Below are 27,991 nucleotides of genomic sequence, written 5' to 3' on the forward strand. Positions count from 1 at the left end.
TATTTTATTTAAAACATCTGTCTACATAATATCTAGTGATTGTCCAGGGGTATGTCATTCTTGAGAAAGGCAGCTGCTGTCATTTTTATTTAATTTATAAGGAACCATCAAAAATGCATCCTTAATATAGAGTGTTATGCCACTATGTCATATATAAGATTTTTTTATGAGGATATCTTACATTTTTGGTGTTTGCAATTAATTTAGGCTTTTTTCAGATTGGAAAAGACCATCATTTTAAAAATCACTATGGAATTATTTTGTAAGAATAGTAATCTTTTGCTACAGATATGAAATTATAATGAAAATGGTGGTATGCTCCTCTACTCATGTAACTAGCCTTACATAGGAATCATATTTTGATTGCTAAGCTTTTTAAATGTCATTTGTCTGTAGTGCATTTTCTTTTCATTTATAATAAAACTGTAAAGTCTTTTTTATTGTGAAGTCTGTCTGCTAATTAGAGCAGTCAGTTGATATTTTCTTGTTATTTTTCAGAAAATGCATGGAGAAATATAGCAGCTTCTATAAAAGCTCTTTGTTTTGAGGGTAATACTGAATTGTGCTTGTAGAGGAACCCATTTGTAAATTCTGTTTATTGTGCATGACCCTCAGAGCCTAAAATGGGGTGTTTAACTTTTAATAGATTGTATCAATTTAGGCTCAGCTGAATGCCAAAAACAACAGACACCCAGGTTTACAGTAGTGTGGCTAAATGAGAAAGTTTACCTTTTCCAAGGAAGTAATCAAAATATTCCTTTTTGGAACACTAAGAGTATGAAAGGGAAATGCTTATGGTTCCCTACTGACACACTGTTATGATTGACAGGAAAAACCAACATGCTTGCCACCTGAGACATCTTGTTCAGGAACTTTCTGGAGGGTAGTAAATTGGTGTTGGCACAAACACAAAAAAATAAAATGACTTGATTCAGCACTTTTCAATTCTAAATCCCCAAACACTAAAGAAAGAAGTAAATATTCATCAAATGATCAAAATTTATATTGATTTTTATTCTACATTAGCAGCTCAAAGTCGAGATTCTTGACAGGGTAGATGTCGGTTTGAATGATTCTCTTTGAAATGAGGATATAGGCACTGAGCTGAGTGCTACTGTGCATTCCTGAACCATAGGTCCTGATTATTAGAACCCTAGGAGCCTAAATTTTTAAAAGAACAGTATAAAGGCACACTTGTTTGGTTCTGTTTTGATAACTAAATTGTTATTATTAGTATGTAAAGTAATTCTTGTTGTTCCTGCTTCATTCTTTTCTGTCTATCACCACTTAAGGACAACTATTTTATAGAATTTCAAAGGAACTAGTGTGCACGTCTTGCAGTCATAGAGTTAATAACAGCATTTGCCAGCATAGTAGTACTTAGGAAGGAAGTGCCAGTTCTGCAGGGCAAGAGAAACTATCTTCCTATTTTACATCTTTGATGTTTAGTTTCTACCAGAAAGTAAATAACGATTTGCTGTAGAGGAATTTAGAAGATGAGAATAAGGATGCTGCCATAGAATATAAGCAGAGGATGCCTATGTTATTGTGCAGAGATTTGCCAAGGAAACAGTAATGGAGTGACATCAAAAATTCTAATCATCCTCTTCAGTTCACACAGTATAATTGCACTCCCTTCCCACCCTAGATCATGACATAAAATGCTGAATTTTTAATGATTTTTAACTACATGCATTACAAAAAGGAGAGGGTAGTGGTAGATAAAAGCTCTTCACAAATGCAGTTGTTTGATATGTTTGTTTGATATATTTGTTCTTCATGTTTGTTAGGTGGAGGTGTTTTGTTGTTATTTTTAATAAACATCTCATCTGTCATTAAAATGGAGGAAAGGATGTTTTTCTTTATGCACAAAAAGAAGAAATAATGGAAATGGTGTTAATGTTAATTTCTCAACTTTTTGTTTAAATGTTTACCATTTAACAAATATCATTAATGATGCAGCTTTAAAATTGAATTTCCTAAACATTGTAGTGAATGTTTCTATTAATTTGCAAACAACAGGTCCAAAGAAATAAAAATGAATTTTTAAAGTAATATTTTTTTTTTACTTAAATCATTTATCTTTTGCAGTTGTCCTGACTTTGTTAGACAGGAGGTCTACAAATAAACCTTGAGAACCTAAGGCTAGGTTTTTTTGTAACTGCCAATATGATCAGTTTTATGATTAGTTTTGTGATTATGATTAGTCTTGTGATATTAGTTTTATGATCAGTTTTATGATTAGTTTTATATCCTAATGTGCAAAGATTAGTATATGCAGTGGTCTTTGCTGAGTAATAATATTGAAATAGCTTTGAGATTCTTTATTAAGTTTTTGATATATAAATTTTTGACAAGGGAAGATATTTATATTTTTTAATACTTTTATAACTCTCTTATACAATAATAAAAATAACATTCCAACAAACTTAGTAAGTGCTTCTTTGGCTATATATATATATATATATATTTTTTTTTTTTTTTTTTTTTGAGACAGAGTCTCGCTCTGTCGCCCAGGCTGGAGTGCAGTGCTGTGATCTCAGCTCACTGCAAGCTCCGCCTCCCAGGTTCACACCATTCTCCTGCCTCAGCCTCCCGAGTAACTGGGACTACAGGCACCCGCCACCATGCCTGGCTAATTTTTTGTATTTTTTTTAGTAGAGACGGAGTTTCCCTGTGTTAGCCGGGATGGTCTCAATCTCCTGACCTTGTGTTCCACCTGCCTCGGCCTCCCAAAGTGTTGGGATTACAGGTGTGAGCCACTGTACCCGGCCCGGCAATATTTTTGAAGTATAATATTGGTCTTACCCTTGAATGAATATTTGAGCTACTATTATGTAGTACAGTTTTTCTGTGATTAAAGATTATATATTCCCTGAGGGTTGATACTGTGTCTGTTCTAGATTTGTTTGTATCATGCACAATATCTTACCCCTAAGAGACACTCAAGATGTATTTGTTGAATGAATAAATGAAGGCCCTGAATCAATTTTACTCCAAATAAATACATTGCTCCTTTAGTCCTATGACTCCCTGCTCTGATTCTGTAGAAGGAAGCTTTGGCATCCATGCAGGACTAGAAGAACAACATGAGATTCTCATTCATTGTAATACCAAATGTTATTTGTATTTAGCCAGAATGTAGCTAATCATGGTATGTGAATAAATGCCTGAAGAAGTTTGTTTCTGGACAAAGGAAGTGCACTTAGAATAAGGTGAGTTATTTTAGGAAATTATGAACCACCAACAATGACAACAAAAGCAAAAACACACAAAATAAAGATGATCTTAGAAAAAAGCAGTGGAAAGGTAGTAATTCTAAATTCTGGAATGAGTATGTGCACTCTGCCAAACCAAATAGTAGATATTTCCAAGTGTATTCATCCATTCTCACGCTGCTAATAGACATACCCAAGAATGAATAATTTTTAAAGGAAAGAGGCTTAATTGACTCACAGTTCAGCATGGCTGGGGAGGCCTCAGGAAACTTACAATCATGGCAGAAAGGAAAGTAAATACGTCTTTCTTCACATGGCAGCAGCAAGGAGAAGTGCCAAGCAAAAGGGGGAAAAGTGGGCAGGCACAGTGGCTCACTCCTGTAATCCCAGCAATTTGGGAGGCTGAGGTGGGCAGATCACTTGAGGTCAGGAGTTTGAGACCAGCCTGGTCAACATGTTGAAACCCTGTGTCTATTAAAAATACAAAACTTAGCTAGGTGGGGTGGCAGGTGCTTGTAATCCCAGCTGCTGGGGAGGCTGAGGCAAGAGAATGTCTTGATCCCAGGAGGCGGAGGTTGCAGTGAGCCAAGATCATGCCACTGCATAGCAGCCTGGATGATAGAGTGAGACTGTGTCTCAAAAAACAAAAAGCCGCTTATGAAACCATCAGATCCCATGAGAACTCACTATCACAAGAATAGCAGAGGGTAACTGCCCCCAGGATTAAATTACCTCCCTTTGGATCCCTCCCATGATACATGGGGATTATGGGAACTACAATTCAGGATGAGATTTGGGTGGGGACACAGCCAGACCATAGCACCAAGTGTAGATTCTAATAAACCTGGAATTCCTTGGCAGGGCCCATGAGGGTCTTGAGACCTGAAGGTCTTTCCAGAAGAAGGAAGCATTCTGGACTAGTTGCTAAAGGGGATACTATTAGGAGGAAAGAAGGGAAACGTAGTATTTTTGTAAGGAAGCAAAGGAAAAGACAGGTGCTTAGATATACTGCATTCAAGGTAAAAAAGATTTTGTAGTAAAAGAAGGAAAATGTCCCCAAGTAACAAAATGATTACCAAAAAAGTAGGGTTTCCTCCCATTATATTGAAGGATCCCTGTGATCTTGAACTAGTGTGGACTCTTCCAAATACAAACTCTGCCATTGTTGGTGTCTCCTCCAAAAGCCCAAATGGCTCATGAATTTCGGAAGCTTTTTTTTTTTTTTTTCTTTTTTTTTCTAGGAAGAATAGTAAACAAGTTCTATATTTCAATTATTTTATTTTCTGTCAAAGAAAAAAGTCTCCTTAAGGGAGAATAAAGCCAACAGTTTTTTGAATGAAGCTGAGACTTCACCTTCAAACTATCTGTTTTATTTCTTTGTACATTTTAAACCATTTTAGATGTTCAAACTCAGTAAAATTTATTCAATTTGTATAGAGTGTCTTATCACATATGCTGTGCTGGGTGCTAGGGATACAGCAGTAAACACAAACAAAACCTCGTGCCCTCATAGAGCTTTCAGTTCACTGAGGGAAGATGGACAGTATAAAAAAAAGCAACATGTTTGGCTACCTGTGATAAGTATGCAGGAAGGAGGATAGGGATTTCTAGGGATGGGGGTGAGTTGTAGTTTTTAAGTAGCAGGTCAGGGAAGTCTTGGATGCAAGAGGATATTTCAGCAAAGACCTGAGAGAAATGAGGGACTGAGCTGTCATGCAAACACAAGCAAATGCCCCAAGAGCACACCCACCAGCCCCGCTGAAGCAGGCTAGACTAGGTTGAGGACCAAAGACTGACCACTGCATGAGGAATGTGGACCAAAATCTGATTGGAGTGTGTTCAAGAGAGAAAGAGGAGAGAGATTGTAAATAGCAAGTATAAATAATTAAAGTAAAAGTGTTTTTGCTATAATGGAGAACAGAGAAATGGAAAAATGGCTAGAAGATAGATTAGTGGCAATGGATTATTTTTCTTTTTCTCTCCGTATTGTTTTTTACCATTGGAAAAACAACAGCATTTTTTGGGCTAATGTGCAATAGGAATAATACAGTAGAGAAAAAAAAAACTTGATGCAGGAAAGAAAGGCAATTTTGGGGGGTGATTATCTTTGTGTAGGTCAGGAAAGTCTGGTACCAAAGTGCAAGGGATTAGCCTTAGAAATGTGGACAGCTTCTGTAGAAACAGAAGGAATAGCAGAGGACGTGGACCCAGATGCAGATAGGCAGTAGTAGATGTGGTGAGAACTATGAAGTCTAGTATGAGTGAACAGGGAGATCTACAATGGTATGAGTTAAGAAAAAGTAAAATTGATTTTAATATTCATCAGGATGCTTAACCCAATAAAGAATTCCAGGACATGAAGTGATAAATCAGTCAAATTAGCAAAAAGCAAACTAAAAATTGCTTTTTAGGACAAAGATAAAGCATTATGTCTATATGTGATTATAAAAGTGATTATGTGTTTAATCCTTCAAAATGATTAGATTGACTGAAATTTCCTCCCCAAAATATGTTATACAGTTATTATTACTTACACACACAAGATCAGAGGGAAGTATATGATTGAGTAATGATCCAGGCATTGAATCTGGGTCACCACATACCAAGCCAAATTTCCATAAAATATTTTAACAAACTGCATTTTGTGTCCTTATTAAATTATTAATGATTAATTTGTAGTCTGAATTTGAAAAGGAGTACCCCTAATGATTTAGGTGCTAAATGCATACAAAATAAAGGGGAGAAACATGCTATTATTGATAAGTAGCAAAGCAAGTGTATTAAATCTCAGATGAGAAGGCAGCATTTCTAACATGATTAGGCTGCCATAACAAAATACCACAGACTAGGTGGCTAAACAGCAGAAATTATTTCTCACAGTTCTGGAGGTTAGAAGTCCAAGATCAAGGTGTTTGCAGGTTTGATTTCAGGTGAAGCCTCTCTCCTTGGCTCACAGATGGCCGCCTTCTTGCTACGTTCTCATATGGCTGTTCCTCTGTGCACGCACACTTCTGGTATCTCTTCCTCTCCTTATAAGGACACCAATCCTGTTGGATTGGGACCCCACCCTTGTGACCTCGTTTAACCTTTATTGCCTTCTTAAAGATTCTATCTGCAAATATAGTCACATTGGGGGTTAGGGCTTCAACATAGGAATTTGGGAGTGAGGGGACATAATTCAGTCCATAATATTATGTTAAAAGTTTACCAGAGGTACTAGTTACTAGAATCTCTTAGACATTCCCACTATTTGGTATAGTGGGCATCCAGCCTGATAGGAACTGCTGATTCAAGTTCTCAATGCAACTTTCTCCAAGTACACCAGCCAGTAGGAGCTATACCAGCTATTTGGACTAATCCATTAGGCACTATCTTGTCATGACAGAAAAAGAGAGATAGAGGAAGATTAAGGCCATCACAGAAATGACAATAGCTTCCACTGGCACTTCATTGTGGCCAAGATGGTGTACAAATTTCACCTGACAAGGTCAGACCCATTATCTCAGTTTTGGCTCCAATGCCACTTCTGTCAAGCCTTTGCTCCCTACCCTAAACCCCCACCTTCAAACAATAAATTATTTTTATTTCTCATCCTTCCCTACAATAATTTCACTTGTACACTTGTAGTTATCTGTTGGCATGGCTCTCCCTTCTACCACACTGCAGTGCCTCAGGAGAAGTAACTAAGTTTTCTTCTTCCCTGTTCCCACAGTTCTTAGTATAGTTCTTGAGACATGAGAAGGTCTCAGTAAACATATGAGTAATAAATGGATGAATGCAGCCAGGTGTGGTGGCTTATGCCTGTAATCCCAGCATTTTGGGAGGCCGAGGCAGGTGGATCACCTGAGTCCAGGAATTCAAGACTAGCCTGGCCAACATGGTGAAACCCCATCTCTACTAAAAATATAAAAATTAGCTGGGCGTGGCAGCAGGCATCTGTAATCCCAGCTACTTGGGAGGCTGAGGTAGGAGATTCGCTTGAACCTGGGAGGTAGAGGTTGCAGTGAGCCAAGATCATGCCACTGCACTCCAACTTGGGCAATAGAGTGAGACTCCATCTCAAAATAATAATAATAATAATAAATGAATGGATGAATGCAAGAATGTACAACTCATCCATTGAACAATTATTTACTGAGCCCCTGTCATGTTCCGGATATTGCCAGGGTACTGGGAATGCAAAATGGCAAAGGAGACAGAAACAATCCTTTATGGAGTTTGGAGTCTAGAAAAAGGGACAGAAAAAAATGTAAACCAGCAAATGCAAGAATTTTAAATTTTGGTATGTGTTATGAAGGAAATTAATCTGTATCTGAAATAGAGGAAAAATAGAATGGATCTAGTTTTGATAAGTTAGGCAAGGCCTTTTTGAGAAGTAGCGTGTCAGCTGAGAGCTGGAAAGATGAGAAGACATTAGCAAGATAATGTTCTAGTGAAATGGAACAATATGTGCAAAGGCCCTGAGGCAAGAACAGGCTGTTAAAAGAACTAGAATATTTAAAGTGTTGAAACAAGGCAAGGATGACAGGGGCATGGTGATCAAGAGGGAGACTGGTAGAAAACGTGGTCTAAGGTCAGCAGGAACCAAATATCCTAGGCCATGGGGAGAATTTTGTTTTTTGGGTCTGAATGCAGTCTAAAACCAGCTCCTGTTTTATAAAGACTACTTGGGCCACTGTAAGCGAAGAGATTAGGGGTCTAGGAATGAGTGCAGAGAGATACATGTTAGAATATATTTGCTGTACTGCGGGTGAAAGATGATGAAAGCTTGGACTAGGCTGGCAGCAGTGCCGATTGGAGAAAGAGACTGGAGAGACATTTTAGAAGAGGACTCAACAACTTAGGGAATAACCTGCTAAAGGAAATGAAGAAGAGGAAGAGTCAACAATGACTCTCAGGTTTCTGACATGAACAATACACAGTACCATTTATTTAAAAGGAAAGGTTTTATTCTATTTAAAGGCCTAAGTACAGAAAGGTTTGGGGGATGTGGTAAAGATGAGGATGAAGAGTTCTGTTTTAAGTAGTAAAGTCTAAAGAAACCCGAGCAGCGATGTCAGGTGACTGGTTGGTATGTAAGTATGCAGCTTAGAGAAGAGGATTGGAAGGCATTACTACTTAGTTGACATTTAAAGCCATGGAAGAGAGTATATAGAGAAAAGTGGCCCAGAATCGAGCCCACAGACAATACACCAGTGATCTCAACTGTGATTCAAAAAGATCATTGAACAATAAATAAAATGAATTTTGGGAGGGAGAATGACTGAGAATCCATTACATTGGGTAAGCCAATGATAATGAAGGCCTAGACCAGAGTAAGTGAAAACTGATCTTTTTTCTCTTCTCATCGTCTACTCTCTCCCATGGCATTCTCACTTCACCTCCTAATGGCAGCCATTGCCTATAGGTTTGTATTTCAGTCCTAATATTTCCACCTGCTTGCTGAACATCTCATTCTGAGCATCCCACCAGTACCTTAAACTGATAGATTCAAATCCAGATGATATCTCCCATCCACTTGAACTGCTCTTCCTATACAGGAGTATACTCCTACTTCTGTTGATGGTATCATGGGTCTTTTAGTGACCTAGAAGGGAAGAGGAGATTCCATCACCGAGTCTTCTTCCCCAACCCCCTATTTAATGAGTAAGTTGCCAAATTATTTTCATTGTGCATCTTAAATATTATTTAATTGTGCTAAGTTTCCATTTGTAAAATATAGTAACTTTTTAAAGTATCCACTGTTACAGATGCTAATAATTTTTTTTTTAACCAGAGATTGTGTTACTGTTTCTAAAGGACTAAGTTTTCTTTAACTCTTTCTATCTTTGGACTAAGATAGAATATGAGAAAAAAGTTAAGACAGTCTGCAGAGAGATTTAGACTGGCAAAGCCATTCAACCTTAGCAGGAGGAACTACTTTGGTTCTATTTTTATCATCTCATTTAGGAATGAATCACTGAAAACAGAAATAGAAATAGAGATGGATAAGAAAGACCTGTGCCATCTAATTCATCTCCTTGTTAGTGCAGGGAAATTTCCTTTGCCAAATGCTTGTGAGGTATTATGCAATAAAAGTCATAGATTATAACATTTCAATCATTTTGTAAGGTGACTATTTTTGGAGTTACTCTCAGCTTTGTTCTCTGAATTTCTTTTCATATATCCCTGTCATATGTGAAGTATATCTCTTTGTACACAGAAATGGCTGAGGATCACAGTGATGAATGCAGATTATTTTTCTGTACTGGTGTTGAGTCTATATGAAGTTGGCTTCTCTGTTTATGATCCTTTTTGTGACCAGTGGCACACATTTATGAGGTCACTATGCAGAATGAACCATGGTCCAGCTTGTGACTTAGGATGGTTAAAAACTAACAGGAACCTTTAGATATCAAACATGTCCTTTGGCGCCTAATGGCACAAATGCATTATTCTAATTGGGTCAGTGGAATACTTAGTGTGGCTATAATACTCATTAAACTCTGTGGCTTTGCATTGGAAGTAAAGTGGTGGCATTTTGGAGGAGTATTGTTCTTAAGTTCTTTGACTATTGCTCAATATCTCTGTAATCTCATTTATCTCATAAAAATTTATATGTTCTTCTAAAAGATTTCTTCTGTTGTGTTTCTTATTGTTGACTTTTTACATTTAGTTTTATCCTTTTAAAAATAAAACATTATTTCATCAGTAGTTATCATTCTTTCAGGTTCCGTGATATTTGCAAACCTCTTAGTTGGCAGTCTTCTATATGTGCTGTTAACATTCTGCATACCTCCTTTTCCACATCATCAATAAAGATACTAACATCACTAGATCTAGCATTTTCTTTGTGCCTTCCCGCCAGCCATACCCCCTACTCCCAACTGAATGTACTCCATATAACATTATCCTTTGTTTATAGTGTTTGACATAGTTCTTAATCCAATTGAGTGTCTTCTTATTCAAGTCAATTATTTTGGGCAAGAGCAGCTCACATGAACCAACAAATAGACTGCAGTTTTGATCTGATTTCTGAAACTTCAATTATATAACTATAGTTATTTTAACAGTGTTTCTTTAAATTCTTTCTCAGCAACCCAGAGCATTCATAATTAAGTACTTATAAAAAGCAACAACATAGGAATTCTAGAATGGTTTGAGACCTCATTTTTCTTTTTTTCTTTTCTTTTTTTAAATTGAGACAATGTCTCACTTTGTTGCCCAGGCTAAAGTGTAGTCAAGCAATCTTGGCTCACTGCAACCTCTGTCTCCCATGTGCAAGTGATTCTCCTGCCTCAGCCTCCCAAGTAGCTGGGACTACAGACATGCACCTGGGTAATTTTTGTATTTTCAGTAGAGATGGTGTTTCGCCAGGTTGGTCAGGCTGGTCTCGAACTCCTGATCTCAAGTGATCCACCCACCTCAGCCTCCCAAAGTGCTGAGATTACAGGCATGCGTCACTGCACCCGGCCTGCAAGACCTCATTTTTTCATAGGCTACCCATTTCCTTTATAGAGTACTAATTTGGAATTTAAGCAGCTGCCACTTTATAATATTCACTTTTTCTCCATAGTTGAGGCTGTAAAACTAGAGATCAGGCAAAAGGCCTTGGTCAGCTGTGGATACTAAGAGTAGAAGGTCATGTCTGACCCGACTTTTCTTCTTACATGTTACAGAACTCTGGCAATTACTTAACAGCTGACCCAGAAATGTTTTTCCTAGAATATATAATAAAATTGTAAAGTAGCGATTTTAAGGTTTATGAGAAGTGTTAATGGACATGCTTGGATTTAGTGAAGCACACTAAAAGAAGAGTCCTTTGGTCTACAATGTACATGAACTCAGCATTGCTCCCTTCCCTTTACCATGGCCAAGCATGCCCCTGAGAAGATATCATTCTCGGTCTCATCTGGTGTTCTAGGGAACCTGAAAGCCACAGGGATCAGAACAGCTGCAATAAATAAAGCATCTATTCAATACAGTTTCATGCCAAATATTATTCAGCATTCTTTTGGCCTTGGTTTGATAGAAAACAGCATGGTGAACTTACTACCTCTCCTTTACTGCAGTGAGCCCTAAGTATGAAAGATTTAACAATTCATACCTGCATGTAAGCAAAATCACTATTTGCATTACTTTAAAATTATTAAGACAGTAACACAGACAACCAAAAAATGTAATAAAGTCTATTGTGATTATTGAAGAGGTACTGGAATTAACACTAGGCTTCTTTATTGTCCATAGGGAAAATAATAGAGAAGCATTTAGAATATGTGTCCATGCAAATGTGTGAGTTGGAGAGGGATTTTTAAAAAATAAGTGTTACATATGTGACAATATAAGGAAGAATATTATTAAGGAATTTCACAGAATTTTTATGTAAAGTTTTATCATACAGTATTATGATCTCAGGGATATTTTGTGATATTTACAGAGTCTTCTGAGGGTTCATTTATTCAGGTCATATTTTAAGGAAGAACTTATAAGATTCAGATCTAAAATATAATTCTGTAATATGCCCAACTGATCCCATTAAATCCAACTCGAAAAGAAGCGGTATAATGATGTGAAGAATTCCCATTCTTTGAGCTGTTACACCTCACTTGAAATGCATTCCTTCTGGATTAAAACAGCAATTTCTCTTTGTTTCTCTTTCCAGGCTGAGGTTCAACTATGCTACCTGGAAGCACAAAGAGATGCTGTTGAGCAGATGTCCCTCAAGCTGTACAGCGAGCAGTATACCAGCAGCAGCAAGCGAAAAGAAGAGTTTGCTGATATGTCAAAAGTTCATTCAGTGGGAAGCAATGGGTAGGGAACTATTCTTTTTGTTGTTTTATTCTCACTAATCTACTTTTTCAATGATTTTCCACTGGTAGGTGTTAGGAAGGTATTTCCTCTCTAGCTAACAGACAAGGAGAAGCTCAGTAGACTAGGCATTTATGTTATTTTCCATTTGTGCAAGAATTGAAGACTGGATTTCATCAGCCTCTGCCATCTAATCCAGAACTTTCTGACTCATTATTAATTTTTAAAATACAGCGTTGTGATTTTATAAGTGTTTTTGTGACTACAATGTGCCTTTAGTATTGATCTGTCTTCTTTATAAATTATTTTTTCCTTGCGTTCGCTCTTTTTCAGATTTCACAATTTATTTTAAAGCCTATTTGAGGACTTTTAAACACCAGAACCACACTGGAAACTTGGTAGAACATAATTTTCCTGAATAATGTAGAAATGTAATAATTGTTTAGAGACCATGGGTTAGCCACTTAGCTTCACATGAAGTCAATTGGAATAGGCTAGCTCTTGAATTGTCTATAGTATGTGAGAGGACCCAACACCTTCACTGACCCATCAACAATTTCATTCAGCCTGGGACATATGGCTGTATTTATATTATACTAACTATTCATACTATTGAACAGTTAAGTCACATATTTAGATAATTCCAAATGACTTTTAAAATGATGTGAACATTGTCTCTCTATATATGTATATGTATATACACATATATTTTTTTCTTTTTTTCCAGCCCAATTGTAATATTTAATAGGTGATTTTAGAGAGTAAAAGAGTAGTGATGAAATTGGATTATTTCATAGTATTAATAATTTGATAATAGTTATGCTCATAAAAATGGAAACAGTAACCTATTTTACTTTTAGACTTGTACCAGACAACACAAAGGAGAAATTATTCCCCAAAGTTACATTACATGTTAATAGTATTATATAAACCTATGGGATGTAACTCTAGCCAAAATATTTCTTAAAGTGACAAGAGGAAAGAAGCCTTTTCAAGCACTTGTTTGCATTTATTTTTTTTAAGTGCTTATAGTTCTGACTGGAACTACAATCCTCATGTAAAGTTTTGGGATAAATTAAGTACACTGAAGAAAAATTCTTTCTTATTATAAAAACCCAGTGTCTAAGAATACAGGAAATAACTCCTGTATTCTTAGTCATTCAGAGTCGTAATTCTGTTTAGGAAATGAAAAGGGAATTTTCAAGTTTTCACATTTACCTATTTCTATAACTTGTTGCTCTATCAGTATATTTTAATACGTGAGACATGTTATATATGTAGTCAATTCATCTTACTTGATTCAGTAGTCATTTATTCACCAGAGGAAAAACATAGCAGCAAATAAGAAAGAAAAAGTTAAATCTCGAAGCATGAACAATAAACTGCTTTGAGGCCTTAATGTGCTTTAATTTCTCTAAATGCCTAAAGAGCCTCTGGTGTACATGCAAGCACAAACTTTAGGTCACATTTTAATGTTTTGTAAAAGCCCTGGGGATTGAGCAGCACCACGTGCTTCTGACCCCGGATTCCAGGGACCCAACCTGAGCACTCACTCTGGGCTCCACAAATCATAAATCTGCCCTGGGAATTGCTTAGTTAACAACAAGCATTGTTCTGTGAAGTGGGAGTAGGTGAACTTGCGTGATATCCTTTGTTTATGCTCCTTGGGGTGCTGAAGGCTGTGCATTGTGCAGAAATTTAAGAGTGTCCTGAAAGAAAGCCAGCTATTTAATACTAAGGACAAAAACCATATACTCCTTTCTATTTTCTGTTTACATACAGAAAAGCATTGTTTGAGAAATGTATGTGGGTGAGGTTATCTGGGGTGTCCTGCCCTTAAAACTCTCTGTTCCCACAGTCAAATCCTTAATTCTAAAGCCTTAAGAAAGTAGCTTTGTAAAATTATCTGCTCCAATGATACATAAACTTCATTAATCATTCTTTTTGTTACATAGAATGAACATTGTTTCCAATAAGTAATTGTGGGAATGGTGTGGGCTTTCAAGGATCTTCATTCCACATGCAGATATCCAATACACTAAAGAGAAAATTAAGTTGGTGATACAGTTCATGTCATTTTATTTCCTTCTCATGCCTACAAGCGTGCTAAAAAGATTATATGTACTAATGTAGTTGAAAAATGAATAAGACTACCCCAGGGAAGACTGAGCTGCTACACTGAATGGTGATCTTAAGTTTCTGAGAATTTTATGTAGCCAAAATAACTTTTAGAAATGAATTTATAACCACTTTAGCCTGACAAAAAGTTATATATCAAGGTGATATATCACAGCTTATATATTATACAACTCTGAATTGTGTGGTTAGCAGTTATGAATATATGTGGTAGGAGGATTTCCCTGAACATACATGAGGCTGTATGAGTTCTAGTAACAGAGTTTATTCACCTGTGGGAAACACTTGGCACTGGCTCCAGCATCCCAAAGTGGAACCATAGCTCCTGGAGGGACCTGCAATGTGTGAGTCTCTGGTGATAAACAACAGTAGCAAAAGTCAGTGCTTTTCAATTTAGGTGAAAGCACTTACCAGTTGCCTTTTTTCACCCAATAAATATTCATTGAGGGCCTACTATGTGCATGGCATGATACTCTGAGCATAGTTTATCAAGAACACTTACTTTCTGTATATTTTGTAAAGTGTAACCATCTCTTTTTCAGATACTTTTTCCTATTGAGAGGTTATCTGATTTTATTTTTCTAATGAATTTCAAAGAACCAGTTTAATTTGCTAAGTAGTATCATTCTTGATGTCAAAACTGAGTGTAGATTAAAAACCATGTCTTTTGTTCAGTCTATATAAAGGAGAGAACTGAGAGGCACGGATAGAAGGTTTAAAGTGGAGTTAAGACCTCGAGTCAGCACTCTGAGTTAAGAATGCAGGAGATAATCTATAAAGTCACTCTTTGCCCTCTCTGTAAGGATTTATCTGGATTCTTAATAAGCTTTTCCCCCAAATCTGGTGTTGTGCATATTCCATACTGTATGAAATTTGAATTAAGGTATCTTCCTACTATGGAGAAATGGAAGTCTTAAGTAGAGTTCATTAAAACCGCAAGGAAGTTTGGGGCAAAACATTGCAGAGCAGTTTTAAATCAAAACAAAATTAACTCATTCATTAATTTGACAAACTATTTTTTTTTTTTTTTTTTTTTTTTGAGATAGGGTCTCATTCCCATTGTCCAGGCTGGATTGCAGTGGTGTGATCTTGGCTCACTGCAGCCACAACTTCCTTGGCTCAGGTGATTCTCCCACCTCAGCTTCCTGAGTCGATGGGACTCTGGGGTGGGGCACCATGCCCAGCTAATTTTTATATTTTTGGTGGAGACAAAGTTTCACTATGTTGCCCAGGCTGAATTTTACAAACATTTTAAAGTACTTTCCATATGTCAGGCTCTTGAAGTACAGATATTAAAATGGTGGAAATGAAATGGTTCCTACATTTCAGAAGCTCACAGTTTGGTAGAAGGAACCAGATCTCTGTAAACAGCGTGGAATAAAGCATTTTAAGTGTCAAGTTAGAAATCTGTGTAGGGAAGAGGGGAGGGCTCATTGAAGGCAGAGCTCAATTCTGACTGTGTCAAGTAGAATTAGAGCAGGTCAGGAAAGAGCAGAGAGAGAAGGCTCTGGAGATGGTTTTTGAAAGAGGGCTAGGTCAGCAGAAGTGCTTTTCAATTTAACCAGAAAAACACATATTGAGCACCTACAAAGACATACCACAGTCCTTGCCTTCATTGAATTTACAGTCTAGCAAGAGACTATGGCATGAAGCCGATACAGATCTGTGCAGTGAGAGAGAAGGGGAAACAGAGAATGCTAGGGAGCTTAGAACAAACAGGATGAGCTCTACAAAGCAGGGCTGCATCTCTCATATTCACTGCACTCTCTCCTGCATCTGGGGCAATGCCTGGCAAGTGCTAGGTACCCAACGAATGAATGGATGCATGAATGAATAAATAAAACTGGTCCAGGGCTAAAAGGGAGGAAAGGTCTGGAATCATCAGACTGCTTACTGTTTCATAGGACTGAAGAGGAGGATTGAAGTTAAAGGAGGTGTGAAAAATAAGGCTTTGGAAGAAGGTGAAGTCCAGATCCAGAAGTTAGTCATTGAATTCATGGTTCTTAACCAAGATAGTGCATCAGGATGACCTGTGGAGCTTTTAAGCAGAAAAAAAGCCTGTCTGCCCCACCCTACTGAAAATTTCGATTCAGTAGGCAGAAGTAGATGATAGTGATTGGGTTCTAATGCTCACCAGCAGTTGAGAACCATTGCCTCAGTGGTTTTCAAAGTATGGTCTCTGGACCACCAGCAGCAGTATCTCCTAGGAATGTGTTAGAAATGTCATTCCTAGGTCCCACTTCAGACGTATTAAACTAGAAAGTCTAGGGGTGGAGACCAGCAATCTTTGTTTAACAAGCATCCCAGGTGATTCTGTTTTTTTCCTTTTGTTTTTTGTTTTTGTTTTTGAGACAAAGTCTTGCTCTGTTGCCTAAGCTGGAGTGTAGTGGCATGATCTTGGCTCACTGCAGCCTCCACCTCCTAGGTTCAAGTGATTCTTGTCCCTCAGTCTCTCAAGTGTCTGGGATTACAGGTGCACGCCACAATGCCCGGTGAATTTTTATATTTTTAGTAGAGACGGGGTTTCATCATGTTGCCCAAGCTAGTCTCGAACTCCTAACCTCAAGTGATTCACCCACCTCAGCTTTCCAAAGTGCTGAGGTTACAGGAGTGAGCCACCACACCCAGACCCTCCCAGGTGAATCTAATGCTGAAGTTTGAGAAGCACCACTTTAGACATTAAAGACTTTTGGGTTGACAGTTAACGGAGCACGTGGATACTAGATGGCAACTGAAGCCAGAAGGTATCAGTAAACCTCAGTGGCCCACGGGACGAAGAGCGTGAGGGAGAAGGAACCATTCTGATGCCCCAGATATTGGCTCCAAGAGAAAGAAAACAGGAATACTTGGATTCAAGTGATTTTGGTGTCATTCAACATGTAATATTTATTTAGCCCCTATTAAGTGCAGGCTGTGTTAGGCACTGGGGACATAGAGGCAGTGGGACACAAAAGGTGATAGGTATATGGAAATCAGGAAAACCTTCCAGAGAAGTGTCATGGAGGATGGCCCAGGGTCAGAAATGAGAAGGGTGTTTCTCACAGAGGAGGCAGTGTGTGCAAATAGCCGGAATGACTAAAGGATGCCCAGTATGACTAGAGTAGTAGTTTGCAACAATTATCTACTAACTGTGTGGAGAATAGATTGATTAGGCCTAGGCTAGACAATGCTCAGTTACGAGGCTATTCCAGTCATTCAAATAAGAAATAGGCCCTGAGCTAAGACAACAGTAATAGAAACTGAAAGAAGCTGCTTTGACAAGCCTTGGTCACTGGGTAGATGGGGTTGTTGAGGGAGGGGTTATTTGAGAATGGACCTCCATATTTCAGACTCGTGCACTCTAGGAGACAGATGTGGCATTCACTGAGGAGGGGAATGCAGAGGAAGAGTAAGAGGGAGGAAGAGCGGAGTATTTGAGACATAGTTCTTTCTATGGTCTCTGAAACATCTAAGAAGAAAAGCCCAGGAAGCAGATCTGGAGGTCAGAAATGTTTTGGGCTCCTCAGCCAACATGGAGGACAGTGTGGTAACTATGGGGTAGCAGAGGCTGAGAGAGCCAAGAATTTACCTTGTGGTAAACTATGCCCTCCCTGCCAGGTGAACATAACATTGTCTTTAAGGAATGCTTATTTTTAAAACTATAGGTAAGCAGAACATTTTTATTTCAGTCAGAGTATTTCCTGCTGTAATATGCAAGAATTACAAAATAAAGACTACACCATTGAGAATTCCAGGTAATATCTTGATTGACAGGAATTGAGGACTACAGTTGACTATTATTTTATCTCTTGAAGCTATAGGTAAAAGCTCCTGATCCTAGATATTAGATTGCATTGAGTCTGCTCAGATTGCTTCCAACTACACAAATAATGTTTATTTTTAGGGATAAGTCAAGCATTCACTATAGTCTAATTTCCTAAGAGAAGAGAGAGCAACTAGATTAAAAATTAAGAATAGAATTCAAGTTAGCTCTCTGCTGCTTTTTAGCTATGGAACCTTGATTGGTACATTTAATCTCACCAAGATATAATATCTTAGTCTACAAAATGGGAATCGTTATTCTAGTGTACTTCATGGGTTTTTTTTTTTTTTTTTTGAGAAAGGAAATGCAATAATTGATAGGAAAATATCTAAAATACCTAGAATGCAGTAGATAATATGAAAAATCAGTTAAAAAATATTTATTTTCCAACTACTGTGTTGCAGGCAGTAGTATGAGATGGTAGCAATGAAAAAGATACATGAGACTTAATCTCCATGGTCTTCAGTGTAGTGAGAGAGAGAGACGTTTAGATACATCCTTATAAAACAATGGGCAGGGCTGGGCACAGTGGCTCACGCCTATAATCCCAGAACTTTGGGAGGCCAAGGCAAGAGGATCATTTGAGCCTGGGAGTTCAAGACCAGCCTGGGCAACATAGTAAGACCCCCGGGACCCTGCAACCTACCAAAAAATTTTTAAAGTAGCTAGGCATGGTGGTTTGCACCTATGGTCGCAGTTACCTAGCAGGTTGAGGCAGGAGGATTGCTTGAGCCCAGGTGGTTGAGGCTGCAGTGAGCTGTGATCACGCCACTGCCCTCCAACCTGGGAGACAGAGTGAAACCATGTCTCGAAAAATAAATTACCTAATTAAGAAGGGGGAAATTTTAAGATATAGAGTGTTACGGGAGTACTTAGAAGGGCTGCCTAATCCAGCCCAGCTGAAAGGGGTCAAGAAGGCTTGGGGGAGGAGGGAACATCTGAGCTATCTTAAAAGATGCATAGATTTTAGCCATTAGAAGAGGTCTGTGCCATTCAAATGGCATTTATTCAAGTCAGGCAATAACAAATGCTGATGAGGATGTAAAGAAAAGGGAACCCTCATACACTGTTGGTGGGAATCTAAATTCATACAACCACTATGGAGAACAGTTTGGAGGTTCCTCAAAAAGCTAAAAATAGGGCTACCATACAAACTAGCAATCCCACTGCTGGACATATACTCCAAAGAGAGGAAATCAGTATATTGAAGAAATATCTTTACTCTCATATTTGTTGCAGCATTGTTCACAATAGTCAAACTTTGGAAGCAACTTAAGTGTCCCATCAACAGATGAATGTATAAAGAAAATGTAGCACTTATACACAATGAAGTACTATTCAACCATAAAAAAGAATGAGCTTCTGTCATTTGCAACAACATGATGGAACGGGAGGTCATTATGTTAAGTGAAATTAGCCAAGCACAAAAAGTGAAAGATTGCATGGTCTCACTTTATTTTTGGAATCTAAAAATCAGAACGGTTGAAATCATGGAGACAGAGATGGATGGTTACTAGAGACTAGGAAGGGTACTAGGGCATCAGAGTGGGGGAGGTGTAGATGGTTAATGGGTTAAAATAAAATACAAAGAATGAATAAGACATAGTACTTGATAGCACAACAGGGGCGCTATAGTCAATAATAACTTTATTGTACATTTTAAAATAAAGAAAAGAGCATAATTGGATTGTTTGTAACACAAAGACTAAATATTGAGAGGATAGATGCCCAATTTTCCATGATGTGATTATTACTCATTGCACTTCTGTACCAAAATAGTTCATGTACTCCATAAATATATGTACTTACTATGTACCCACAAAAATTAAAAATAAAAAATTTGAAATAAATAAAACAAAAAGTAGAAGAGGTATATGTAGAGGGAGAGTGAGGATTTCAGCCATAAGACAGGAACTAGGTAGGGGGAGTATCTGAATGTGTTGAGGTTTACTGCAAATAGTTTGATGCTGTTGAAGCAGAAGATCATGGAGGTGATTTCTGACTCCACTTCCTGGAATTAGAAGGATTCCAAGAGAGTTTTTAAGGGACTTCCACTCCTGTGGGAGAAGTTCCAGTATCATCAGTTGTATGCCTGACTTCCTCTGGCTGTGGATGAAATTGGGCAATGTCTACAGCTAGAGATATAGTTGAGGTTTATGCCTTGTGTCTGAGAATTCAGGAATAGTTCACCCCTCATCACACAAGGGTTTAGTATAAATTTTCTTCCCAAATGGAAACAGTATATATAGGTTAATCCCAAGCACAACAGGCTGAATAAAATGAACTTTAAATTAAAATAGGATTATAGGCTAAAAGTTCAGCAGGAAAGATGAGTTCATTTTCTTTTAGGAAAAGAAGTGCCTCTAGAGGGGTGTGAAAGTATATATAAATATAACATCCCCAAAGAGAAGTGATATTGACAAGTGAAAACAAATGAATCACGATTTAAAATATCACTTGATTAAAGACCAAATTTGTTTATCTAAATTAATTAAACAATAAGATACGCCAAATGACTTTAACCAAATGAGAAGGGATATAATCACCCTGGATTTCCTGCCATGGGTTAATCTTTCTGGTTTTCTGTTGAGCAGCATGCAAAATATTCATGCTCTCTCATGCTATCTCTCTCTTTCTCTCTCTCTGTCTTTCTCTTGTTTTTTCTCTCTCTCTCTTACAAACACACATACTCTGACCATTTTGAATTTCTGCCCAGTGGGTATTTTTAGAACACTGCTACGTAAAGTGTGTTCTTTTTGGTGCACACCAGCCATAAAATGATATGCTATTCTTATGTGTGCCAATATTGATAACAGTCTCACATATAGATTAAATCACTAGACAACCCAAAGAAATCTTATTTCCATCCTGCATTTCTACTTCCTTCCCTTGACTCTTGCCTTACCTCAGTCTAATAGAAGATCAGTGTTCAATTCAGGCCCTTTTTGTGCTCTGGAACTGTTAAATAGTAAGGTAACAATATAGGCTACAGTGAAAAGGAGCAAAATGTGCTTGTCTACTTCCTGGATAAATGATATTCTGACCACTATGTAATTATTGAAATAGGTCTTTCTGGACTAAAACAAACAAAAAAATCTTACCAGCAGAAATGTGTTCACTTGGGTCATGATATTATACCCCTTTAATGTGAAATATGTTAAATCGATTGTAGACCTAGATAGTCTTCCACTTCACTGATCTGATGCCATTCATGCCAAGAGCCAACAAAAGGCAAACCAGAGAGGTAGAAACATGCTTTTGGGAGAAGTATGACTTCAAAGTTAACAGTGTACTCAACTAATGAAGATACACACACACACACACACACACACACACACACACACTATATTATATATATAAATATATATATACTATATTATACACACACACACACACACACACACCCCACACATCTTTCATGATAACAATGATCAGTTTTTGTACTGTTTTGGGGAGTTGATGGGGCCCATTGGAAAAGGGGAAAGTTGCCAACAGGGACAATGAGAAGGCGCCTAAAACAAATCTCACTTACTTCATTTTAGTATACTGACGTTAGCTCTTTTCTTTCAAATGTATTCCTTTATTCATTTTCCTATCCCCTTCAACAAAGGATCTGAGTCAACTTACAAAAATTTTGACAGTAAAATAGAATAAATGTTTGACTGAAATAATTTAGGCAAAAGTAAAGTAAGAAAATAAACAAATGTATATCCTATGTGTGTCCTCAAGAAAGGCTATGATTTGGCTCTGGGCTATCCACACCCAAAGAATAAAATGAAATTTTATCTATCAGAGAATTCATAATGTCCTATGATTAAAAATAATCTGTGTCAGATGATGCACAACTTCTTATGCTGTTGAGACCTGAGAGGAATTTCTACTGCAGTGCTTTAAGGCAGAGACAGGTGTCTGTGATACTACATCCATGCAAGAGAAGTCAAATCCCCAAAGCAGTTTTTTGATGTAGGCTGCAGAAGTGATGTCAAAGCACAATTCAGTAAGAACAGTTCTATAAGTAACTAAAATCTTGTAGTCCAAGCATAGCGCTCTCTGGGTAGGGTCAGCCTCAATAAAGGATAACTTTTCATATTAATTGTGCTACCAGACTTTTGTTAGGATTTGGTAACAAACAATTATTTCCAGGTTGCTGATATATTGCCTATTACATCTCAGAAAACTAGTGAGGCCTGGAGTAGGGTAATCCTTTAATGAAAGGGTGAACTGCCCAACCCACACCAGTGTGCCATTAGGTTTGGATCCATTCCCCTGTTAACACACAAATGATAACATAGGACGGTTTATCTTTTAAAAAAATAATCTCTTTGTCTTTTGAAGTACATTTATCCATTTGTTATTCCAACTACTGATTTTAAAATTCTTCAGAATATTTTCTGTTTCCCTGGGTAGAACTTAGTCCAGCATATTATCTAAAAACTTGGACAAGCCTTTGACTTCCTGATAGTGTAACAGAATCCTCTAAATACACCCGGAAATCTACACTGATGTTTCTAATGTTATAGATTATCTCATTGCTTAGAATTTTTAATGGATTATCTTGGTGCTTTATGCTTTTTATTTCAATAATAGGTGTTGGTGGACAGATGGTCCACGAGAAAGCAGGGCCAGTTATTAATAAGTTTGTAGGCTTGATTTGATTTTTCTTAGACATGTTCACATGTATGTGGGTATATATAAAATTGAGGAAATTACTGCTAGAAAGAACTCCATATTCCTTTTTATTTATTAATGGCAAAGGCAGGCTGCTTTTCTCATGAGGAAGTCGCTCATGAATTTTCATTCAAAATAGTAAATTAGTGTCCACACTTTAATATGTTTAGAGTGGAAAGGGATTCTACATGCAACTGTGCATATCAGATTCCATGTCTGGAAAGCTACATTTTATTCTTTGATGATATTATGATTGGAGACATAACAGGCATCACTGTTATATCTCCCTTCTGTGCTTAGATGACACGTGGAATAGAGGATGATGGGAAATTCTGATCTATTATTAGTATTTTACTTCAGTAAAATACTTAAACTATATTTTTGCAAGATTTTGTTACACTCTTTTACATGTCTTTTTTGAAAGCCAGAGGCAAACTTTCCTAGGCAAATAATGTGAACAGCGAACACTTAGTGAATATTTGGGGAAGGAATCAATATGCTAAAGAAGCTAGGAAAATTGGATCATTTAATAGAACTCCCAATATAGACAGGTGGTATTTCAGGAACCAGTCTGGTGTTTTTAGATGTCTTAGTGTGAATTAACATTAAGCATACAAAAGATGTATTCTTAAGTGCCCCAAAACACACACACACACACACACACACACACACACACACACACGATTACTCAGCCTTAGGTAGAAAACCTGTGAGGACTTTTAGGACTTTTAGTGTTACATATTTTTTTCAAACAATAATTGCTCTATTTTAATGATTTCTTAATTTGGTTGTCTGTTTTCATCAAAATTCCTTAGTGAGCCCAGTTGAAACCTCATATATTCACACACACCTCCCATTGATTTCACTTGGGTGAAACTTTATCGTTTAAGCAAAGTTTAAGTTGAAATGTTGAGTTAATGATGCTCACTTTAAATACCAAAGGCTGAATGCATTTATGTATTCAAACACTTAGCTAGTCAAATATAACTCCCATCAGGGTTTAGAGGAAGGATTATTTCTTAAACTATGCTGGCCTCACAAGTAATATATTACCATCAAATCTGCAGAAAAATGATACTAAATAAGGTTGTTAGTATTTGATTTATTTATAAAAGCCCTAGAATCTTTTTTAACCTTAAAAAGGCAAAGTAAAATGGTGGGCAAGATGCTGTGAAATACTTAGAGCCCATAGTACTTAAACCCAAACTTAAAACTAAACACTAAAGAAACATTTTGCACATCTATTTCTCTATACCCTTGTCTGTTTAGATCCTTAAACTATAAAACAAATACATTTATACTTCTATATTTGTCTAAGAAAAACTGACTTCAAGTTAGAAGACTTTTTCTCCCCATAACATGATTAAGCTACCTACATCAGAATGTCCAACTCTTTTACTGTGAACCCATTTAAGATCGAGTATATGGCAATTTAAATAAAAAGTATCGGAAAGAATACATTTTGGTTAAATGTTTGCTTTATAATACTTTCATAGAGTATATATGAATCTGCTTTATAACACTTTCATGGAAATTGTAACATATTCATAGAGTATTAAAATGGTATGCCAGCAGACCTTTTAACATCTAGGAGATTACAAATGAGAGTGACTGCCTTGACATAAACCGAAGCATAACTACAAAGAAAATTTTATGAGGAAAGTCCCTCCAAAAGGGACTCATAGTTCTTCTATTTGTATTCCTATAAGATTATAAGCTACTTGCCACAGTTTTAATCACCTCTCTCCCTTCAAAACAGAGAGATGAGAGCAGTTGTCACTAGAAATTCAAGAGAAGATCCTGGTTCTGAATTCAGCTGATAAAATCAGCATATTCTCCAAGGGAATATAGACCTGTTAACTAGTTCTGCCCTACCCTTGATAAATTCACTTGTTCATGATCTTTTCTGTTTTCCTGTAGAGTAGCTGGAACTTTTCCTGGAGCACATTGTCTTATAAAATCACTCAAAAAACATGCCTTTGCAGGTAACATAAACGTAAGAAAGTGAACTCTTTCCTTCCTTAAGAAGTTTCCTGTAATAATGGGGACATTAAATTGTGGTAATTTCAGAATCTTTAGAAAGGACCTGCAAAGAAATTCAGTAATTTATTTCTCATTTGCCACTGTTTTTTTGAGACAGAGTCTTGCTCTGTCGCCCAGGCTGGAGTACAGTGACATGATCTCAGCTCACTGCAACCTCTGCTGCCTGGGTTCAAGCAATTCGCCTGCCTCAGCCTCCCAAGTAGCTGGGTCTACAAGCATGTGCCACCATGCCTGGCTAATTTTTGTATTTTTAGTAGAGGTGGGGTTTCGCCATGTGGGCCAGGCTAGTCTCAAACTCCTGACCTCAGGTGATCTATCTGCCTGGGCCTCCCAATGTGCTGGGATTACAGGTGTGAGCCACTGCACCTGGCTTTGATTTGCCATTGTTATATGTTTGATTTCAGTAAATGTGGAAAAATTTCAGGTCTTTTCCAACTTGTGGATTAACACATGGCCAAGAATCTGAAATCAGGCACACAATGCTTTTAAGAAAAAGGTTTTTGTCTTCTGTTTTGAGACTTTGTGAGAATTTGTTGTTTAGGACATTGGTGTTCATTGTGTACCAATGAAACAAAATGTGGTACCAAGGCATTTGTATCTAACAAATCAAATATCAAATCTAAATATTCTCTGCTAGGATGAAAACAAACTAGAGTGGATAAAGGGTGAGTATCTGTATTAAGTTCATTTGCTACTTGCAGGTCTCCAGTGTAGGCTGTTTGAGAAAAAGTCTTAAGTGACTTTTGTTCCAAGGCCCATGATAAGGAGAATAACAGAAGGAAACAGTTCAATAGATATAAATGCATGCTAAAAAGCCAGTGAAAAAATTTCCATGCTTCAGAGCATTTTATTATTTTATGTATTTTTAATTTATTTGAAAACTATTCATTAATAATTCTCATGTTCATAAACCTCCTTTGTTTATCTTTCACTATAGAAAAGAGGAGGAGGTGAAAGGAAGGGGAAGGCAATTAACATTGATTTAACATCTACTACATATAATCATTTTAAGTAAGTGAATTTACCATTTTAATATAGTAAAAACAAAATCTCACATAAAGAATGAGTAAAGCAGCCTGTTCATGGCACTGGTTGTATTGGTATTGGCCTTTGGCGATGAGATGCTATTATATCTGCTGACACATGCTGCTTTTCTGAAGTCATTCTTGCCCTACTGAAGGTTTTTGGTTTCTTTATCTAGATTCATTTATCATCAATCACCAGGGACTATGCTGGACACTGAGGATGCAAAGATAATAAATTCGTCTCTTCTCTTTGAATTTCTTAGTCATAATCAAAATTTCTTTTTCTGTGGTACACATGAATGAAAAAGAAACAAGCTTCTTTCTTTTCTCTTGCTGACTGATCATTTTTATGATCACTCACACTTTCCTAGAAAAGCGAGAAGAAAACTTGCTTTAAGATCAGAGTTTAGGCTCTGAGACACATTATAGCCTCTCTAATAAATTAACATTCTCTTTAGGAAATACTCTCTTGGGATCAATGCCCTGTTTTTCAGATTTTCTAATTGTCTCCATTATTTTCTCCAAGAAGACATCTGAACATATAGGAATTTACATGATCTTGTAATTCTGGGGTGCAGTGGAGTCCCCTGGCTTAACACAGTGCTTAGGTACAGGCTGGCTGGGCTTATTGAAATGGGTTTTTTCAAGGATATTATGAGGCTTCCTCCCACAGAGGCCTGTAGCTGGTCTAGCTTATATTGTTACCTCTTGACTTGGTCGGGGCTCAGTGGTATTTCTTGCTGACTAAGTCTCAACGCAGCCCTCACTGACCCTGCCAACTCTCTGTGGTCTGGATTCAGAGACCCACCTGGCTCTCCTTTTGTTGGAGAGAGGCCGTCGTTGTGCCTTTGTTGTCATGACAATGCCTCTTTCAAGTTCACCAGCTGAACTCTCAAGAACCTTGGAGTCTCTTCTTGGGAGAATGAGAGAACAACAGAGCAAAGAGAATTCTAACCAAAGATCTCTCTCTGTCTACAACATCCCCACTCCAGGTTATTGTGGGGACAATGTATGAGGCAATTTCCTCCCAGAGTTCTGACCAGGAAATGGAGTTGACATCCTTGTGCTTTGGGCTTTTTTCCCAGCCTGTTTCACATGCCTCCTTTCTAGGTCTTAGGCCGAGAGAGAGAAGAACACACATCTGAGCACCTGCTCCTCCTGCCTTATTCTTTTTTATTCTCCAAATCCTCTGACATGGAAAGAGCTTTCTCTTCCTTTCCCCTTTGCTTTAATAATCCCTTGAATGATATACTCTTCTAATTTTGTGGGTGGCATTCCACCTTTTCTGTCTTTATGGTTAAAATATAGGAGGGTGCAAGGAGAGAGAAATAGTGACCATAATTCAGGAAGTATTTCCATATGGTTATACCTATCACATAAGGAAATGTTTATTAGTTATTCCTTATTAGTCACAGAGTCAATAAAGAAAATCAGATGATTTATTTTTTGTTTGGCCCTTTTATAGTGGTTGCGTTTTGTTTTGTTTTAGTGTTTTGAAATGGGATACTAGTTCAGATTTCACATATATGCTGGAGGTCCTTGCTACTCAGTGTGCTCCATGGGCCCAGCACGGTGGCTCATGCCTATAATCACAGCACGTTGGGAGGCCGTGGCGGGTGGATCACGAGGTCAGGAGATCGAGACCATCCTGGCTAACACGGTGAAACTCCATCTCTAGTAAAAATACAAAAAATTAGCTGGATGTGGTGGTGGGCGCCTGTAGTCCCAGCTACTCAGGAGGCTGAGGCAGGAGAATGGCGTGAACCCGGGAGGCGGAGCTTGCAGTGAGCCGAGATCAAGCCACTGCACTCCAGCCTGGGCGACAGAGCGAGACTCCGTCTCAAAAAAAAAAAAAAAAAAAGTGTGGTCCATGGACCATCAGTGTTGCCAACACTTGTTAGAAAGGAAGAATCTCAAGCCCCACCCTAGAACAGTTACTGAATCAATATCTTCTTTTTAACAAGATGATCAGTTGCACTGTATGCACGTTTTAGTTTCAGAAACACTGCTCTAGGCCACCATAGCCTTACTAAAGGTTTTAAGTATATCAACTATACCCATCATTGGCATTCAGTAAAAATTGATTAATAAACTCCACATGTTAGCCAGTGTTGATCCTTGCCCTTAGGTGCTTGTAGTTCTAATCAGGGATCTTTATAATTATGATAAAGTAATTAAAATAAAATAGACAATCCTAGATCTATTCCCCCTCACCCCCATCACCAGGCACACCTTAAATTTTTTGACAGATCTATTAAGATTAAATTACAAGTTATTAAAAGTGGATTTATATTTTCATGGAAAGCAGTCAT

The 27,991-nt window shown here is 37.5% G+C and overlaps 1 protein-coding gene across 6 annotated transcripts in view; it reads left to right on the plus strand.

The window, feature by feature from the left end:
* Positions 1-27,991, plus strand: part of AKAP6 (A-kinase anchoring protein 6) — a 527,913-nt gene that overhangs the window by 349,037 nt on the left and 150,885 nt on the right. For all 6 annotated transcript variants that reach the window (XM_015453690.4, XM_073997217.1, XM_005561045.5 and 3 more), the window contains one exon: positions 11,860-12,008. In XM_015453690.4, the coding sequence (XP_015309176.3) occupies positions 11,860-12,008 (149 nt within the window). The remainder of the gene's footprint in view (positions 1-11,859; positions 12,009-27,991) is intronic.

This window comes from Macaca fascicularis, chromosome 7, assembly GCF_037993035.2.
Source record: "Macaca fascicularis isolate 582-1 chromosome 7, T2T-MFA8v1.1".
NCBI classification, from domain to species: domain Eukaryota; kingdom Metazoa; phylum Chordata; class Mammalia; order Primates; family Cercopithecidae; genus Macaca; species Macaca fascicularis.